This window comes from Lolium perenne, chromosome 6 (assembly GCF_019359855.2).
Source record: "Lolium perenne isolate Kyuss_39 chromosome 6, Kyuss_2.0, whole genome shotgun sequence".
NCBI classification, from domain to species: Eukaryota; Viridiplantae; Streptophyta; class Magnoliopsida; order Poales; family Poaceae; genus Lolium; species Lolium perenne.
The window spans coordinates 6,178,420-6,198,241 of record NC_067249.2 but is presented as its reverse complement, the minus strand read 5'-3'; the positions used below and the strand labels follow the sequence as shown (position 1 = coordinate 6,198,241).

At 46.5% G+C, this 19,822-nt stretch overlaps 1 protein-coding gene and 1 long non-coding RNA gene across 2 annotated transcripts; one reads left to right on the top strand and one right to left on the bottom strand.

Annotated features, from left to right (window-relative positions):
• Positions 1–2,040: 2,040 nt before the first annotated feature.
• LOC139832853 (uncharacterized) lies at positions 2,041–2,639 on the bottom strand. The gene is made up of 2 exons (XR_011747463.1): positions 2,588–2,639; positions 2,041–2,470 (listed from the first exon to the last, which is right to left on the bottom strand). It is a non-coding gene; the product is annotated as an uncharacterized lncRNA (long non-coding RNA).
• A 13,618-nt stretch (positions 2,640–16,257) lies between these two features.
• LOC127309009 (uncharacterized) lies at positions 16,258–18,848 on the top strand. The gene is made up of 3 exons (XM_051339982.2): positions 16,258–16,388; positions 16,489–17,386; positions 17,512–18,848. Exons 1-3 carry the CDS (start codon positions 16,337–16,339, stop codon positions 18,686–18,688), a joined length of 2,127 nt encoding a protein of 708 aa, XP_051195942.1. The 5' UTR covers positions 16,258–16,336; the 3' UTR covers positions 18,689–18,848.
• The last annotated feature ends 974 nt before the right edge of the window (positions 18,849–19,822 follow it).

The window sequence follows — 19,822 nt, the reverse complement described above, 5'->3', positions numbered from 1 at the left end:
TCGCCTGACCCCCGCGCCACCCCCTCGTGTGGATTCTAGTCGGTCGGATACGTCGCAGGCGTGGCTCCAGCGAACAAAAAGTTGCTTGCACCGCCACAATGTTGCTTGCAGTAGACGTATTTATGATGGATTGGTGAATTGTGATTGATGTGTGTCATGTGTGGTGACGGCGATCGTAGCCGAGTCGACTTGTGTGGTTGCCCGCAAACCATCTCGCGGGTTATGTTTCATTTTGCAGGGATGAGTGCTAATTTTTTGGCGCAATGTTGATTCATTTCCATTTCGTCAAATTTTGGCACTCAATATGTCCCAGTTTTAGCAAACATCGTGCTGAAATTTTCTTTGAATTTTAATATTTTTTTTATTTATATAGGTTCTGTTATCTAGCAATCGAAAATTAGATGAGGATGGATCGATTAGTATTAGAAGACTATTACTTGGATCCGATATTTCAGGTTGTAGCAAGCGCAGGGACATATGTCCTGTGCCGCTGTGCGGCAGAAGATAGAAGAAGATCACGACGCCGCCAGAAACAAAACCCGACGCTGCCGGGGCCTATCTATCTCTATCTAGATCGGACACGCCACAACTGCTGCAGCTCAACGCTAGGATTACACGACACATGCAGACACTCAGCACAGTGCTATTATCACTATGCATCAGTAGTGCCATCAACTAGTAATGAACTGCTAGGAATGTGCACGTATTGTATTGCAATCGCATGGCGTGGTCCATCAATCAGCATGGTAGGGGAGTAGTACAGTAGTGCACATCCAGGAGTTGCAATCGCATGGCAAGGCCCGTGCACCGCATGATCGATTACGCCGGCCCACGCAACATTTGGTGAGCTGCAGTTTTAATGCTCTGTGTCCACTAACCATCAGTCCATAAACCACAACTTGTTCCTCACCCTCCATATCGATCCGCTCAGTCTCATCTCCACCATTGTATATGCATAGCAGCCAGCGTAAGCCTGAAATCCCGATGGTGTGAGAAATTAAGTGTGGGAATGGGCCACGGTGAACAATGGGCCATGGGTCGAGCCATGCTCTACATCATCGCTCCATGCTTTAGGCGTCTTGACCATGACTCCTTGAGCAAGGGAACCAGTTGTAAAGCATGATGGCTTCAGCCACGGCTTCATGCTATAGAGCATGGCTTAATGAGGTGAGTAGCAATGCAAATCGGTAGTTTGCGAATTGATTTCGAAACCGGGTTATTATATGCCGACTTTCCAGGATTAGGTCACGTTCGGCATTTTCATCTACTTCATAAACTAAGTGTGTAGACAATAGGCATGCCAACACAGTTAACTACAGAAAAAAATTCATCTCACCGATATTACAATACTTGAAGGATTAAAACAATATTATTTGGGTCTTCAAAAATTTGCACCACTTACTTCTGCTGGTGAATATAAATGGTGGCCCAGCGCATTATCGAATAGGTATTTCAAGTTTGTCTGAACAATATGAGAAGCAATATCCGACTTCTTTTGATAAATCCTTTTATGAAAATATGCTCAAGTTTGTCTAAACAATATGATGAGCAATATCCGAATTCTTTAGACAAATCATTTTATGAAAATATGCCTTGCATAGATCCAAGTAATTTACTATATTAATGTCACGGAAAAGCAGTTCCTTTTCCGTGCAATGTAGTAAATTACTTTCGCAACGTTGCACGGAAAAGGAAATATGGTGAACAAGTTCACTGGTGGAAAAAGGGGCTTTGGTCGCGGTTCGCAACTGCCATTAGTCGCGGTTGCGCAACCGCGACCAAAGTAGCGTCCACGTGGGCCGCAGGCGAGCGCCAGGGCGGAGGACCTTTAGTCGCGGTTCTTCTGGCCAACCGCGACTAAAGGCCTCCGCAGGGTTTAGGGTTTAGCCCCCCTCCCCCTAAATCTGGTTTCTTTTTAATTTATATTGTTTTATTTCTTTTGGGTTTTAATTTTGAAGGAGTTTCACATATTCTACGGTAGTACATACATGCATATGAATGTACAATTTCAAACAAATTTGAAATTAGAACCAAAAAGAATTCAAGAGGAATATACAATATATATTCAATATCGGATGACCATATACAATATATATTCAATATCGGATGACCATATACAATTTTGAACAAGTTTCCATCCATAATTTAGTGCATATAAAGTTCTACGTCATCGTAATGGTGTTCTCCTCTAGGATCGATGACTTCCCTCGCCAACCATCCAGCTAGTTCCTCTTGAAGTGGTCGGAAGCGAGCTTCTGGACTAAGCGTCTTCCGGAGGTTATTCCTCAAGATGTTGTTCTCACACTTCTGGTCCCGCTCATTGCAGTATCTCCGGATCCTCTCACAAACATAGTATCCACATAGATTGGTCCCCGGTGGCTGAATATCCCCAGTCGTCCGCACTGCCATTTTAAAATGTAGCTCTTTTTTGAATTCACCGACCTTGGTATCTACGAACCGTCTCCAAACCCTACGAGGCAAAGAAAATTAAATGAACAAGAGAGTTATTAATTAGTTACTTGATATTAGGAAATGATGAACGAAATAGGCCGATCGATATAGAGCGCAAATGAATGAAAATAATTACTTTTGCATCATTTTTCTCATGTCGGCCCAAAGCGCCGGATCCATATTCAGAGTCGTGGACGAGAACCGAGGAGGTCCGAACTTGAATTACCATAAGAATCCAGTGGAACCTGCGGACACGATACATGCACGATCATGCATAACTCATCGATTAGCCACATACCATGCATGGAGTAAACAAAAGAGAATGTGCTCAAGACAGAAACACTCACCCAAAATGGTAAGGAAATAGAATATCACTTTTGAGTTTCTGTTTTCTAATAAACCGCCACAGGTCATCCTCCACGTCGGCGGGGTGGTGTTCTAACACATATGAATTAACGATTTGTGGGTCAATGAACCCAACATCATGGATGTTCCTTATTCGCATTTCCCGCTTCTTCATTCTGCATAATAGCGTACACAACAAGATAGTTAGGACAATATATATATATATATATATAGTGCAGGCAATGAACGAGCTAGATGGGGTAGAAATTAATAAATCACTTACAGAACGTAGCAACTGATGATAGATTTGTCGAGGTCGCGCAGATTGAACAGCTGGAACAATTCACTCAGATGAATTTGTACATAGTAATGTTTGAAGTGATGCTCATATCTAACTTCCGCATAGATATAGTCTTTGGCGTTTTTATGTTTTATGTAACCCTTGTACCAATTTAGCAGACCTTTCATTTGTCGAGGTAGATCCTCTTCCTGCGCAGGCTCGACGAGAGGGCCATTCTTCACATATGTAAATACTACGTCCTTCATTGGCGCCTCATCAAGGCCTAACAGTGCACGAAGAGTGATACCTAAGTCGTCCGCTTGTTCTCTGGCACTCGTTACAGTCAATCCATGTGCTGCCGCAGCTGCTATGATATCGGGGGCATCCGGACCGGCGGCTTGCACTATGAGCGGGGCGATCGATTGTTTACTTTGTTCCCCGAGCTGGGCAACTTCTTTCCCCCTTTCTAAATTTTTCTCGGCCTCCTCCAAGGCTTTCTTCTCTGCCAACTCTTGGTTCCTCTTGAACGCGAGTGCTTGCCTACGAAGTTCACGTAAATAGTCGTCAGGCAGATTCTTCGCGGCTTGGGACGGTGTGTTCAAAAATGACTTAGCCCAGCTCTTTTCCTTGTCAGAAAATACTTGCTTGGGCTCGGGCTCTCTTTTCTTCTTGCAGTCCGCCTTCCATTTCTCATATTCAGCAGCCGCGTGTGCGTCGACTTCCTCGGCACTACGTTCCCAAGGCCTTGTGGGGAGTGGCTTCAGTGATGGCTCTGGTATCTTTGTGGTTCTAGGTACATAAGGGTCCGGGTTAATAACCCAGGACTGCTTCGCTTCTTCGCCGGAGGTGGATTGGGGCGGTGTCCGATCACCCGCCGACGAGGATCGGGGGCGGCGTCGCTACCCGCCGGAGGTGAATTGGGGGGCGGCGTCGGCTGACGTGAAGGAGGTGTAGGTGAAGCACCACCACCACCACCGCCACCGCCACCGTCACCGCCACCGCCACCGCCACCGCCACCACCACCACCGTAGGGGGGTGGACTTGTTGGCGCCTCGCCTGGAAACTTGATAAATTTCTTACGCCATAGAATGAACGGCACTTGACATCTCCAAGTCTTTTCACCCCTTCAGGTGTAGCAATGTCAATGTCCGTGTCCTCAAACCCTTGGACTATCTCCTCCACCGTGACACGAGCATAGCCATCTTGAATGGGGTTGTTGTGGTGGAGTGCTCCAGGTGGTAAAGCACTGCCGATGGCTACCTTCATGGACATGTTCCCGATAGGATAATACAGATGACATGCTTTCATCTCCTTTATATCGTCCACGGGGTAGCGAGGAGGCTCCGGTGCAGTAATTTCGACCACCGCAGGCTCCGGTGCAGTAATTTCGATCGTCGGTGCACCAGCCGGTGAGGCCTCCGTGGAAGCCACGCTGCTTCTTCTCCGCTGTCGGCTTCCGAGATCCATTGGATGATCTTCATGCTGCGCCCGAGCTGCATCTCTTTCGGCTACTAGTACACTCACAGTTTTCTTCATCACATCCATTTCCGTTACCAACTTCGCCACAACATCTGCATCCCGATCCATCTTTCTCTTACGGCTTCTGTAACCGTACGGGTCATCGTTCTGGGGGAACCCTACTTTCCACGGAATGGGCCCCATGCCTCGTACACGTCCTCCGTGTTCAGGATTCCCGAGGGCTTTTGTCAGGGCGTCGTTCTCTCGTTGAACTTGATCCTCCCTCTTGAGCATCCCTCATTGCCTCAATAAGCTTTTGGGTGGGTTTAATTATTTTGCCCCGATAAACACACTCCCTGTCTCCGGTTCAGCGATCCCCCATGCCCGTACCACCAGCCTTTTGGCCCTTGGGTCCCATCCCTCCGACTGGACGGATTCCTCGCGCCCTCAGCTCGTTCTCCATCTTCTCCCACTTAGGCTGCCAAAAGCGATACCCTCCTGGCCCCATAATATGATTGTACTCCTTCTTGGCCGCATTCTCCTTATTTTTTCGATATTTCAAGGAACTGCTCCGATTTCTTTTGCTTCACAAATTCTGGCCAATCATGTTGCAGTTTCTCATATTGTCCTTTGAAATCCGGAGTCTTGCCCTGCTTGACAAAGTCATGGGCTAGATTTTGCTTGTATTTCCGGAATGCGTTGGCCATCTTAGAAAGAGCGAACTGTTTGACTAGCTTGCACCTCTCCTTGTTTTCCTGAATCTTGTTACCCGCCTCATCGTATTTGCGGTATTCCGGAGGTAGAACGAAATGTTCCATAAGCTTGTTGAAGCAATCTTTTTTGTTCTCTTATCGACAAAAGTGAAACCAAGACGTGCCTTCTTTGGCTCATTCCACTCCTGGACGGTGATCGAGACGTTGTCTCTAACAACGGCTCCGCATTGGCTGATAAACTTGGTGGCGTTCTTGCTGGGCTCCAGCGGCCTGCCGGTTTCTTCATCGACAACCTCGATGGTGCATGTTTCGTTTGGTTTCATCGTCTTGGTTGCGCCATGCTTTGATGACGTACTCGATTTTTTCGACGATCCGGCCGAGGGCTAAAATAAGAAAGAGAGTCGCGCGCGTTAGTACACACACATTTATTCAAATCAGTTAGTTTGTATCACCAGACGCTCAATATGTATATATATATACCTCGGCGTCGGAGGTGGTTGCTACTTCCAATTGAAGATCGTCGTTTATCGACGTTTCTTCGGCATCATCTTGCTGACGGCGCCCTTCATCTTCACCCTCAAGGTTCAGATAAGAAGAGATATCATCTTCTTCTTGTCCGGTCGGCACATATAGAATATCGCCTTTTATGATGCCGAACATATGTTCTTCAAGGTCCTGATCATAGTTGTCCAGAATCGGGTCAGCTCTATCGTCCGCCATATGTCAGTCCTGAAAACATGTAGTAAAAACAAATTAATTGTGTATATGCCAGCATTATCACATCTCTTCTACATATAAAGAGAGAGGGCGACGAGGGAGGCGAGAGGGGGGACGCAGTGATCGCGTGACCGAGAGAACGGTGGTGGTGGCGAAAGGGGGGACGCAGTGACCGCGTGACCGAGAGACCGGTGGCGGTGGCGAAAGGGGGACGCGGTGACCGCGTGACCGAGAGACCGGTGTGGCGGTGACCGAGAGACCGGTGGCGGTGACCGAGAGACCGGTGTGGCGGTGACCGAGAGGGCGGTGGCGGTGCCGAGGACACATAACCCTCGCCGCCCCCTCTCGATCCCAAATAAAATTTTGTTAAGTTAAAATTTTGATCATTAAGTCTAAATTTTGTTAAGTAAAATTTTTCTTAAGTTAAAATTTTGATCATTAAGTCTAAATTTTGTTCAGTAAAATTTTGATCATTAAGTCTAAATTTTGTTAAGTAAAATTTTAGTTACATTAAGTCTAAATTTTGTTAAGTAAAATTTTAGTTACTATTACATGTGTGAATTTTTGTTAACCTAACACATTTTTGGTCGTCTGTGGCGGTGACCGAGAGGGCGGTGGCGGTGCCGAGGACACATAACCCTCGCCGCCCCCTCTCGATCCCAAATAAAATTTTGTTAAGTTAAAATTTTGATCATTAAGTCTAAATTTTGTTAAGTAAAATTTTTCTTAAGTTAAAATTTTGATCATTAAGTCTAAATTTTGTTAAGTAAAATTTTGATCATTAAGTCTAAATTTTGTTAAGTAAAATTTTAGTTACATTAAGTCTAAATTTTGTTAAGTAAAATTTTAGTTACTATTACATGTGTGAATTTTTGTTAACCTAACACATTTTTGTTAAGTAAATTTTTGTTATGTCAAAATTTCGAGGGGAGTACAAAATTATATACATTATACTATATATTACATATTTGCTAAATTTTGTTAAGTCAAAATTTTAGTTTACAATTTTAATTAACAACAAGTTAATTCGTTTAAGTCAAATTTTAATTTTTTTTACATAATCTTTTTTAAGTCAAATTTTAGTTTACAATTTTAATTAACAAAAACAAAAAAAAACAAAAAAAAAGAGAGAGATGGATGCAGGGGCGCCGCGCGTGTGTACTGGCGCGCCCCGCCCTCTCTCTCCCGCGGCGGTGGGCGGCGGCGGTTCGAGCCGGCCGGCCTCGGTTCCACGCGGGCGGCGTTGGCGGGCGAGCAAGGCGGCGCGCGCGCGGTGGGCGAGGGCGGCGGCGGCGCCATATGGGCGAGAGGGCCGGGCCGGCGACGTTACGAGGCAAGGGGCCGGCGACGCACGGTGGGCGGCGGCGACGACGGGGCGACGACGGGCGACGACGACGAGGCGGGGCAGGCGGCGACGTCGACGGCGAGGCGACGACGAGGCGCAGGCAGGCGGAGACGGCGCGGCGGAGACGAACTGGCGGAGACGAAGAGAACGAAGAAGTGAACCGCCCCCTCGCGCGCGCGCGTTTAAATAGGGACCCCCCCTTTAGTCGCGGTTGGTGACCCCCAACGCGACGAAAGGGGTACCTTTAGTGGCGGTTGGGCACACCAACCGCGACTAAAGGGTATTTTCGCCGGGTTTTCGTTTCCCGCGGAAAAATACCCTTTAGTCGCGGGTGGCGCGGCCCACCGCGACTAAAGGTATTTTTTCAAATTACTTTTCTTTTTCAAATTACTTTTCTTTTTCAAATTACTTTTCTTTTTCAAATTACTTTTCTTTTTCAAATTACAAATAATATATCAAAAAGTAAAGAAAAATAAAACTAATTCATTTCAAAATCTGAAAAATACATATAATATATCAATAAATTCAGAAAAATAAAACTAATTCAATTCAAAATCTTAAAAATACAAATATTATATCAAAAAATTCAGAAAATTAAAACTAATTCATTTCTAAATGTTAAAAATACAAATAATGTATGAAAAAATTCAGGAAAATAAAACTAATTCATTTCTAAATCTTAAAAATACAAATAATATATCAAAAAAATCAAAAAAATAAAACTAATTCAATTCAAATTCTTAAAAATACAAATAATATATCAAAAAAATCAGAAAAATAATATATCAAAAAATTCTTTCTTCCCGCCACTTTCTTCCCGCCTCTTTCTTCCCGCCACTTTCTTCCCGCCTCTTTCTTCCCGCCTCCTGTCTTCCCGCTCCCATTTTTCCCGCCATTTGTCACTACATATAGGTAGCCCGGCTTGGCCAGCATTATCACATCTCTACAATCTCTCATCACTCTCTCATGGCTTCCACCGCACCCACTCTAACCTACCAGCAGGTGGAGGAGCTTTGCGCCTCGAACTACCCTTGCCCTCCGGGCTACCACGTCCCTGCCGGCTGGAGCCTAAGCGCCGGCGGCGTGCCGGTCCCTCCAGTCCCTCAGGGTACTGCGCGCTGGGCGGCCATCACGAACCACTACTACCTCGACCTCACGCCGGAGCAGCGGATGAATCCCCGCTGGCATCCCGATAACCAGCATACTTGGGACGCCTTCTTCATCAATCGGCGTGAGAGGGCACTCGCCAGGTATGAGGAGGACGGTGCGCCTCCCGGAAACTTCCACGAGGCCGGCCGTCGGCCTATGGTGGTACGGCCGGACTCGCAGAGCGTCATGGACTACATCACGGCCGGCGATATCCCCCGCCCGCGCTACCCTCGATTCGAGCCACGAGCGCCGCCTCGACGATAGCGACGACAGCGGACGACGACGCCGGCAACTTAGAAGGCGACGACTACCAGTACAACGGCGGCGGCTATGAAGACTACGAGTATGCATATTATACGCCTAGGCAGGAGTATGACTAAATCACTCCAAATTTCATGTATGCAGGAGTATGACTTAGTCACTCCAAATTTCCTGTATGCAGGAGTATGACTTAGTCACTCCAAATTTCATGTATGCAGGAGTATGTCGACTTAGTCACTCCAAATTTCATGTATCATCAGTGCTATCTCGAGTCAATTGAATCATTCGAAAATGGACACCAAACACATCACGGGTAATATAATTCACATGATTCATTCAACAAAGTTTGGTACAATAAATTATTACACATCATTTCTTCCCTTGTGTCCCTGCTTGTTTACGATTGTGCCGTATCCATGGAGCATCCTCATCATTTAACTTAATGCTTGGGTCGGTGTTCACTTTGAAGGGCGGAATTTCAGCAAACATATTATAATCTTCTGACATGTCTGTCTTGTCCTCCACTCCCACGATGTTTCTTTTCCCTGAAAGAACAATGTGGCGCTTTGGATCATCGCATGATGTACTGATCGTTTTCTTATCTTTCCGTTTCCTCGGTTTGCTACTCATGTCCTTCACATAGAAAACCTGAGCGACATCTTTCGCTAGGACGAATGGTTCGTCAAGGTAACCAAGATTGTTGAAATCCACCATTGTCATTCCGTATTGCTGGTCCACCTTTACCCCACCTCCTGTTAGCTTGAACCATTTGCACCGGAACAAAGGGACCCTAAAGGAGGGTCCATAGTCAAGTTCCCATATCTCCTCTATGTAACCATAATATGTGACCTTTTGCCCATTCTCGATTCTTGCATCAAAGCGGACACCACTGTTTTGGTTGGTGCTCTTTTTATCTTGGGCGATCGTGTAAAATGTATTTCCATTTATCTCATACCCTTGGAAAGTCGTTATAGTCGAAGATGGTGTCTTGGCCAACATGTACAGCTGATCTACAACATGATCGTCACTCATTAAATGTTTTCTCAACTAACTGCCGAAAGTCTCCATGTGGGCCTTCCTAATCCAGGATTCAGGCTTCTCAGGGTTGTCCGAGCGTAAAATATTCTTGTGTTTCTCAAAGTACGGAGCCACCAAGCTGGAATTGGTCAGAACTGTGTGGTGTGCTTCAGTCAGAGAATGGCCATCCATACATATCGTTGATTTCCTTCCGATCGTGCCTTTTCCACTTAGTCTCCCCTCGTGCCGCGATTGAGGAAGACCAATCGGCTTAAGGTCAGGAACAAAGTCAACACAAAACTCAATTACCTCCTCATTTCCATAGCCCTTGGCGATGCTTCCTTCTGGCCTAGCACGGTTACGAACATATTTCTTTAATATTTCCATGAACCTCTCGAAGGGGAACATATTGTGTAGAAATACAGGACCGAGAATGGAAATCTCATCGACTAGGTGAACCAGGAGGTGCGTCATAATATTGAAGAAGGATGGCGGGAACACCAACTCGAAACTGACAAGACATTGGATCACATCGTTCTGTAACCGTGGTAGAACTTCTGGATTGATTACCTTCTGAGAGATTGCATTGAGGAATGCACATAGCTTCACAATGGCTACTCGAACATTTTCCTAAGGAGCCCCTCAAAGCAATCGGAAGCAATTGCGTCATAATCACGTGGCAGTCGTGGAGACTTCAGGTTTTGGAACTTTTTCTCCGCCATGTTTATTATTCCCTTTATATTGGACGAGAATCCCGACGGGACCTTCATCTTGCTCAGGCATTCAAAAAAGATGACCTTCTCTTCTTTGGTCGTAGCGTAGGCCGGCACGACCTTGAAACCGTTCCGGATGCCGGTCATCGGGGTCTTTCAAACTTTGCTGGTCCTTAGTGCTTCCTTTGTATCATTTGACTTCCCATACACGCCCAAGAAGCTTAGGATGTTCACGCAAATATTCTTCATAACGTGCATCACGTCGATTGCAGAGCGGACTTCTAGGACTTTCCAATATTCTAGCTCCCAGAATATAGATTTCTTCTTCCACATGGCTACGTGCCCGTCAGCTCCCTTCGGAACTGATTGTCCGCCAGGACCCTTTCCAAAGATGACTTTCAAATCCTTGACCATATCAAATACCTCAGCACCAGTGTGTTCCGCAGGCTTCGGCCGGTGATCTGCCTTGCCGTTGTAATGCTTGCCTTTCTTTCTTACTGGATGACCTTTCGGAAGAAATCGACGATGCCCAAGGTACACGTTCTTCTTACAATTTGGCAAATGTACACTTTCAGTCTCATGTAAGCAGTGCGTGCATGCATTGTATCCCTTATTTGACAGTCCCGAAAGGTTACTAAGAGCAGGCCAATCGTTGATGGTTACGAAAAGCAACGCTCATAGGTCAAATTCCTCTTCTTTGTGCTCATCCCACACACGGACACCAGGTCTGCCCCATAGCTGTAAAAGTTCATCAACTAATGGCCTTAGGTACACATCCATGTCGTTGCCGGGTTGCTTCGGACCTTGGATGAGCACTGGCATCATAATGAACTTCCGCTTCATGCACAACCAAGGAGGAAGGTTGTAGATGCATAGAGTCACGGGCCAGGTACTATGGCTGGAGCTCTGCTCGCCAAAAGGATTCATGCCATCCGTACTTAGACCAAATCTTATGTTCCTTGCGTCAGCTGCAAAATCTTTGAACTCTCTGTCGATCTTTCTCCATTGCGTTCCATCTGCGGGGTGTCTCAACTCCCCGTCCGACTTACGGTCCTCTTTGTGCCATCGCAACAACTTGGCATGCTCTTTGTTCCTGAACAGACGTTTCAATCGTGGTATTATAGGAGCATACCACATCACCTTGGCGGGAACCCTCTTCCTGGGTTTCTGGCCCTCAACATCGTCACCAGGGTCATCGCCTCTGATCCTATAACGCAATGCAGTGCATACCGGGCATTCGTTCAAATTCTCGTATTCACCGCGGTAGAGGATGCAGTCGTTGATGCATGCATGTATCTTCAGAACCTCTAAACCTAGAGGGCAGACAACCTTCTTTGCTTCGTACGTAGTGGCGGGCAACTCGTTATTCTTTGGAAACATATTCTTCAACATTTTCAGCAAGTTTTCAAATGCCGAGTCAGCTACACCCTGCCTGTGCCTTCCATTTCAGCAAATCCAGTGTGCAGCCCAGCTTTTTCAGACCATCATCGCATCCGAGTACGAGCGCCTTCTGTGATCCTCTAACATGCGATCCAAATTCTCCCTCTCTTTTTCGGTTCGCCAGCGTCTCCGTGCATCAGCAATGGTCCGACCAAGATCATCAACGGGATCATCACGTGCCTCTTCTTCACCTTCCCCCTCACTTTCCCCTTCACCTTCAGCATCCTCCATGAAAGTATCACCGAAATGAGCAAGATAGCTTTCATCGATGAAATCATCCCCTTCTTCATCTTCTTCCATTATAACCCCTCTTTCTCCATGCTTGGTCCAACAATTATAGCTTGGCATGAAACCGTGCCGAAGCAGGTGCATGTGAACATCTCTTGAGGAAGAGTAACCCTTCGATTCTTACGGTTAACACATGGACAGATAACAAAACCCCCTTGATTGTTCGCATTAGCCACTACGAGGAAATCTTTCAAACCCGTACTGAACTCGCCGGAGAGTCGGTTACCGTACATCCATTGTCGATTCATCTGCATTATTATAATATAAAATATATAATTAACCATCATGCATTTGTTAAACTAACAAGCTACAAACAATATAAATTAAACAATGAACTACACACACATGCATATTTTATCAACGACACATCAAAGGTTCAAGTTGCTAACCGCGATCGAGGAGGAAAAAATAAATGAGAAAGCTCAAGTGTGGCTCCAACACTTCATATCATGTTTGTTTCATGCTCTTGGGGTATTTCATCAAACACCTTATGTGCATAAGAGGAACCAAAAGCAAACCCAACACCCACTTGTGAAGTTTGTGAAGAGAATGGCTCCAAATGGCTAAGTGTTGGCTGCTGGATGGGTATATATAGGGGGGGGGGGGCTTTAGTCCCGGTTGGCCTGGCCAACCGCGACTAAAGGCCTTCGGGCACCTTTAGTCGCGGTTGGCCTGGCCAACCGCGACTAAAGCCCCCCACGTGCACCGGCTGGCCACCGAGCGCCCTGGGCCCAGGCCTTTGGTCGCGGTTCGCCTCCCGAACCGCGACTAAAGGTCCCATTAGTCGCGGCTCCTACAGATTCGCGACTTATGGGGCTCACCGGAAGCCTGTTTTTCTACCAGTGGTTACGATACATGGGGAGGTTAATTAAATTAGTTATTCATATTATACTTTAGCGTGCATGCCATCCTATTTTCTATGAAATTCTTAAATTCTATAGAGTGATAAGTGATTTGATAATAAATGTGAAAAAGGAGGGGGTGGGGGGGGGGGGGGCACATTCCCCGATGGCAATAAAGAGGGGTTTTGCTGTACCCTCAAACGAATACCATCCCTTCATTTCCATCCATCTAAAGGCTCACAAGAGTTCTTTTTTAGGGGGTCCGCCTTTATTAAAAAACAACAGATATACAAAATCGCTCCGGCGGTTCCACCAGCCACACAAGGAGGGCAAAATCATCTATCACAACACTCTTGGCGAGGCTGTGTGCTTCTGTAACAACCCAATTTTAGAGACCTTGTTTAAATAGAGTTCACTAGTGTAAAAATGAGGGCCAACAAAAACATTTTATGTTAACATGTTGACACAATGTCCATTTCATGATTTTCTTATTTAATGTGTTATGCTTGTCTCTTCAGCTGATTGTTGAACAAGTTTGTGAAACAACACATTCCTTGTGCCTTAGTGATTATGTCTTTCAAAATACTAATATCTATTTGAGAAAAGCATTATTTTGGAAAATTCTTTACAAGTAATTTAACTTTTCTAATACAAAGAGCCAAGATTTATTTTGACACAATGGTTTTCCAAAATAAGTATTAATAAAACTATAGGGATCTATAAGTTAGTATGATCCCACCACTTTGCAAACCATTGTTTTATAAGTATTTTACAAATGGATTTCAAACACCCTTTAAAAGCTTTAGAAAGGGGAGATGTTTATGTGTGCCCTATTTTCTGGAAAATCTTACCAAAGCTTTGCTCCTTTATTTAAAAACCTACTTGAACCCTACCATGACATGATCATCACTGAGCGCTTGTTCTTCAACAATTTCTTCTTGCCATGTCTGCTAGTTGTTCGTATTGACCTTGCTTGGCTGTTTGTGATGAGTTAACTTTGTGTGACTCAGTTTGACTTGTGGTATGAGAGCGATTTCTTTAGTTACTTGTGTGATGCTTGTGCCCCATATTACTTGTGTGCAAGAGGACTCTTTAGGAACCTCAGGAATCTCATGTAACTAAATCTATGAAATTATTCCAATACCATAATATCCACACTCGTTCAAATTTGGAGTTCCCTCCAAATTACCTAAAACCCTAAACCCTATTTTTTTCTTCTCTATTCTAACTAGAAAATTGTTTCTAGTTTTTATCATCTAATTTCCACCCAAAAATAATTTCCATAAAAATATTTTCTTTATATCAAATGCGTGTTTATGGTACTTATGCCATTACCTGCATTTTCGTGTCTTTTAAATATACGAAAATTTACCATTCGTTTGTATTAAAGTAGAATTATTTTAGCCTAAAATTTCACCTTGTTTTTCTCAAAACATCAAAAAGCTATTTTGAATGAGTTTCTTCAAAAATTGGATCTACTCAAAGGAGGTGATCAAAACCCTTTTCTTCTCTAGATAAAAATTTCATGCTATGTTCTCTACATCACCCTCACTTTTTTTGGTCTATCTACTTCTTTAATGGTTTTGTTTAATTCAAATTGAGGTCAATTAGAAAAATATCACCACCTCGTTGGCCCTCCATCACAAGTGAGGACTTGGAGAAATTATCCACCAAAAGCAAAAACATTTGTTTGATCAACACATACACAATAAATGAGTTAGACCCATGCAAGAGTTCATTTGGAGTCTTATGCCCCAAAACTCTAAAAGGCATACGATTTATTAGATCTGCAGCAGGTTGACTACTTCTCCCCAAAGGAAAATGTCCATTCTTTCTCTCTACCACCCCATTTTTTTTTGATGCATTCACACGTGATGGTTTGATGTATAATACCATATGGACAAGAAGTTATTAAATTCACTATTGATATATTCACTCCATTATAAGATTATTTTCAAATTTACGCCAAACTGGTTATTCACCATATTAAAAAATCTTTAATTACAAGCATCTACATCTACTAAAATCAAAACATTTTAACGTCACATGACCTAGTTTATTGCAATTATAATACACAACCTGAGTCCTCTTCGAATAGTCAAGTCTGAGAGCACATTTCTTGGCTGAATTTGATTGCCTCAAAATAGTGCAGCCCGCTTTTCAATACTTTCTTGTGGAGTTGTGATCGGATTTTCCATATGATCATGTTCTTTAAATGGTCAAAAATATTCCAAGTATCTATCTAGTTCCATGATTTCTCATGCATATTTAGTTACCGTCTTCTTCTCTTGCTTGATATGCCTCAGTCCATGGAAAATCCAACTAACCTGCATCTTGTTCGATTTCCGTAAGAATTGTTTCTCAATACTTGTCAACACCTCAGTTGCGGAATGAAACCTTTCAACTTGTTCCCTCACAGTCTTCTCCATTGAACTGAGCAACCACAACATGATTTTCTTCCGATTTTGGTCCCATTGATCCCGTGAGACTTCTCCTCATTTCTCTCATCTTCTTTCAGAAATTTCTCCAGACCATGTGCCTCGAGGATCAAACTGGCATTGCGTACCCAGCTGAAATAATCACCTGGACTAGATAATTTAAATAGATTTGGTTCTATACTGATCTTCGTCACATCCCACGCATTGTGTGACCAGCGGTGGAGGACGCGAGGCGGCGTGGGTGCCGGTTGGCGCGAGGTGGCGGCGTGAAGTACGGCGACGAGGAGGCGGCTCTCTCGCTGGACGAGGGCATTGAGGCGGCGGCTACGTCGCTGGAGCAAAGAGGCGGTCGACAACTCGATGTGGGGATTTTTTTTTTAGGGTTTCTACCCGATTTGGGGATTTTATACACAAATCTCTTTGGACTACTTCCTGATTCCGAAAAAGTGCAGGGTTCCTTTTGCAAAATAGTCGAGCGCGAATCACACACCGCATATAGTATATCTGTATGTAATTATTTCGTCGGTGTCACTGAAATCCGCCGAGAATTGTCTAACAGAACAAGCACAAGCTCTGATAAGGGAAGCTGTGAGGGAAAGCAACGAAGATACCAAACCCTTTTTCCCACCTAATGGATGATTCACTGAAATCTGATGCGCAACAAGCAAAAGCTCTGATAAGGGAAGCTGCGAGGGAGAGCAATGAAGATACGAAACCCTCTTGTCCCACCAAATTGATCTCCCTTGATGCCACGCCATTCCTCCTATATTAATTGACCCGATATTATTTGTGTGTGTGTGTGTGTGTGTACTAACCTAGTACGCACATATATCAGCTAGCTAGCAAGTGCCCGCCTATTCGTTTGATCGATCGATCGCAATGCCCTTCAGTGATGATGAGCAGGACGTTCCTTCTGCAGATTCATCAGGAGGTCACCATTTCATCCAATTTATTGTTTAAGAATTAAAACAGTAGAATTTCATTAATCATATTGATTGATCCCTGAAAAATGAATGACGATGAAGCTGCAGGGCGAAAGCCGCTGGGCAATGGCGAAAAACTAGTGCGGCTGGTGGCGTACAGCAACAAGAAGGCGCCACTGGAGGTGAACAGGCAGCAGGTGATGCTGGAGCTCACCGATGCATCTTCCACCGGCTACCGCTCGGGGCTAGACCTCGTGGCTGTCCTGGACGTCAGCGGCAGCATGGCGGGGAAGAAGCTCCACGATACGAAGGTCGCCATGCAGTTCATCATCAAGAAGCTGAGCCCCATCGACCGCCTCTCCATCGTCTCCTTCTCCACCACCGCCAAGAGGGTGTGCCGGCTGCACTTCATGACGGAGGATCGTCAGGTAGAGCTGGAGCGTCTGGTCAACGAGCTGGAAGATGACAGCCTCACCAACATCAGCGACGGCCTCCTGACTGGCCGCCAAGTCCTCGACGGCCGCCGCCTCAGTGGCGGCCGCGTCGCCAGCATCATTCTCATGTCCGATGGGGAGCACAACGTGGGCAGCGTTCTTCCTGAGAATGTTGATGTCGGGAATGTGGCGGTCTACACGTTTGGTTTCGGTGACGACCACAAGCCGAGGGTACTGGACATGGTCGCCAAGAATAGCCGAGGAGGAACGTACAATTACGTCAAGGACGGGGTGGCCCTGAGCGGGCCCTTCTCGCAGATCCTGGGTGGCCTCCTCAGCGTCGTGGTCCGGGACCTCAAGCTCACCGTGAGGCAGCAGCCAGGCGATTCCAAGATAGAGAAGGTGGACCCCGGGAGCTACCCGCAGACGCAGGACGCCGCCACCGGCTCGGTCACCGTCAGCTTCGGCGATCTCTACAGCAGAGAAGTACGCAAGGTTATGGTTGACCTCCTCCTCCCTGCCGTCGACAGGGAGTACGTCGCGACTGTCATCATCGCCAAATGCTCCTATAGGTAATTAACGTCGTCGTCTATTACTGTAATTAATTTTTTTTTGTTAATTCTAAGTCGGTCGACTTAGACGTACGTAGCACCAGCTGATCCTAATACATGCATGGGAACATGCATGCATGCTTCAGTGTCCAAGGAAAACCCTTCCTCACCCCTCCCTTGAGGTGCTCTATACGGCGCACCCGTACAGCCGCCGCCGGCCCGAACGCCATAAAGCAGCCAACAGAGGTGAAGACCGAGCTGGCCCGTCGGGATCACGCGGACCTGCTAGGGGAGGTGAGCACAATGGATCCTGCCGGCGCCCGTGACAAGCTGGAGGGGGAGAGAAAAGCCCTTGACAACCTTGATGAGTCCAACCCCATGGTCGGCATCCTCAAGACCGAGTCGGAGCAGCTCCGAAAGCTGACGGAGCCGCCGAGACTCTACGAGACGCAGGGCCGCCCCTACGCGAGGTCGTCCAAGACGTCGCATGATCTCCAGCGCATGGCGTCCAGGGGCGACGTCCAGGACGTCAGACCCTTCGCCACGCCGCTCATGGACAAGTACCTGGAGCAGGCCAAAAAGTTTCAGGAGGATCCCAACATGCCGCTGCCGTCGCTGGATGACGACGTCAGGGATGAGGAGGAACCCCCTCCCATGCCGCTGCCGCTGCCGCCGGAGGACGAGGAGAGAGTGACGGAGACGCTGGTGGCGAATCAGCCCCGGGTGCCGAGGACCTGGTGGGGGGAATATTCACCCCAACACAGGACCACCTCCAGGCGGGCGTGGGTGATGGTGATCCTGTGCACGGTGCTGGCCATCCTCGTGGTGGTGACCATCGCGGCGGTGCTCTCCGTTTACCTCATCTACAAGCCCAACACGCCGTACCTGGAGGTCTCCGACGCGCAGCTGGGGCAGTTCCAGGGCGGCCAGTACCTGCAGGTGTCCATCACCATCCTGGCCAACAACCTCAAATCCAAGGCGGACGCCACTTTCTCAAGCTTCGAACTCGCCATGGGGTTCCACGGTGCCGAGGTGGCGCTGCTGCGGTCAGAGCCCTTCGTGGTGCCGCGACAGAGCTCTCTGCCACTGCACTTCAACGTGGTGGCACTGGACCCTGCCGGGATGCGGGATATGGACGAGTCGCTCGACGCTGGCCTAGTGCCGCTCGACCTCTCCGGAAAGACGCGCACGCGGTGGAGGGTGGGCATCTTCCAAAAGCGCCAGTTTTGGACGCGCATCTCGTGCCGCCTCCGCTTCTTCTTCCCCGGCAACGGCACCGTCATGCCCACCGACCGCGACAGATGCCGCTCCAGGTTGACGTAGCAGTCAGTGCTCCTCCTCTGCTCGTCCCGATTATATTCTGCCATCGTTCCTTGGTTGTATAAAACAAATACATATGCCGTGCTTGTACATATAACTAGTTGATTCCCCGCGCGGGTTGCCGCTGGCAGGTATACAAAAGCTTGAAGTCTATGAAAAATCATGCTTATTTGCAAATGAAATTAGCTCATAAAGTTTAAACTATATAAACACGTATCTAGGTCTATTAGTGCTAATATAGTAACTCTTAATAATATTACAGCACCAAAACTACAACACAGTTTGCAGTCGTAGAGGAAATAATTCTGGAAAAGGGAGGTAACACTACAGGAAACCACATTTGTGCCGTGTACCGAAAATACACGGCGAACAGCTCAAAACACTCGGCGAAGCCTGTGCTGTGTACAGCACTCGGCAAAGCCGACACCCGGCGAAGATTCCCTCGGCGAAGAATCTTTGCCATGTGCTTTCCTTCGGGTACTCGGCAAAGCCTCTTTGCCGTGTGTCAAGCGCTGGTACACAGCAAAGAAAAGGGCAGCTCCGTTTCCCTCCCAACTAATATCTCCTTTTCTTCGCCGAGTACCACGGTACACTGACACTCGGCATAATTCGGCCACATCACCGTTCTCCTCTTCGCCGAGTGCCTAATCCTGCGGCACACGGCAAAGAATAAAAAAGGCCACGTCACCGTTCTTTCTTCGCCGAGTGCCTAATCATGCAGCACAAGGCAAAGAATAAAAAAGGCCACGTCACCGTTCTTTCTTTGCCGAGTGCCTTTTGCTGGGGTACACAGCAAAGAATAAAAAAGGCCACGTCACCCACTCTCTTCGCCGAGTGCCTGACGCTGGGGTACATGGCAAAAAATAAAAAAGGCCACGTCACCCACTCTCTTCGCCGTGTGCCTGATCCTGGGATACACAACAAAGAGCTCTTCGCCGTGTGCCTTTTCCTGGGATACATGGCAAAGCCCCCCTTGTATGAACCTAACACTGATACATATAACAATGCACACATATAAACCAACAAATCACAAAGAACTAGATATATCAATCCACATACGTTACAAACATCCCGAAGTTCGGAAAGAAATGATTACAAGTTCACAAATGGATAGTTCGCAAAGACACTACAAGTTCT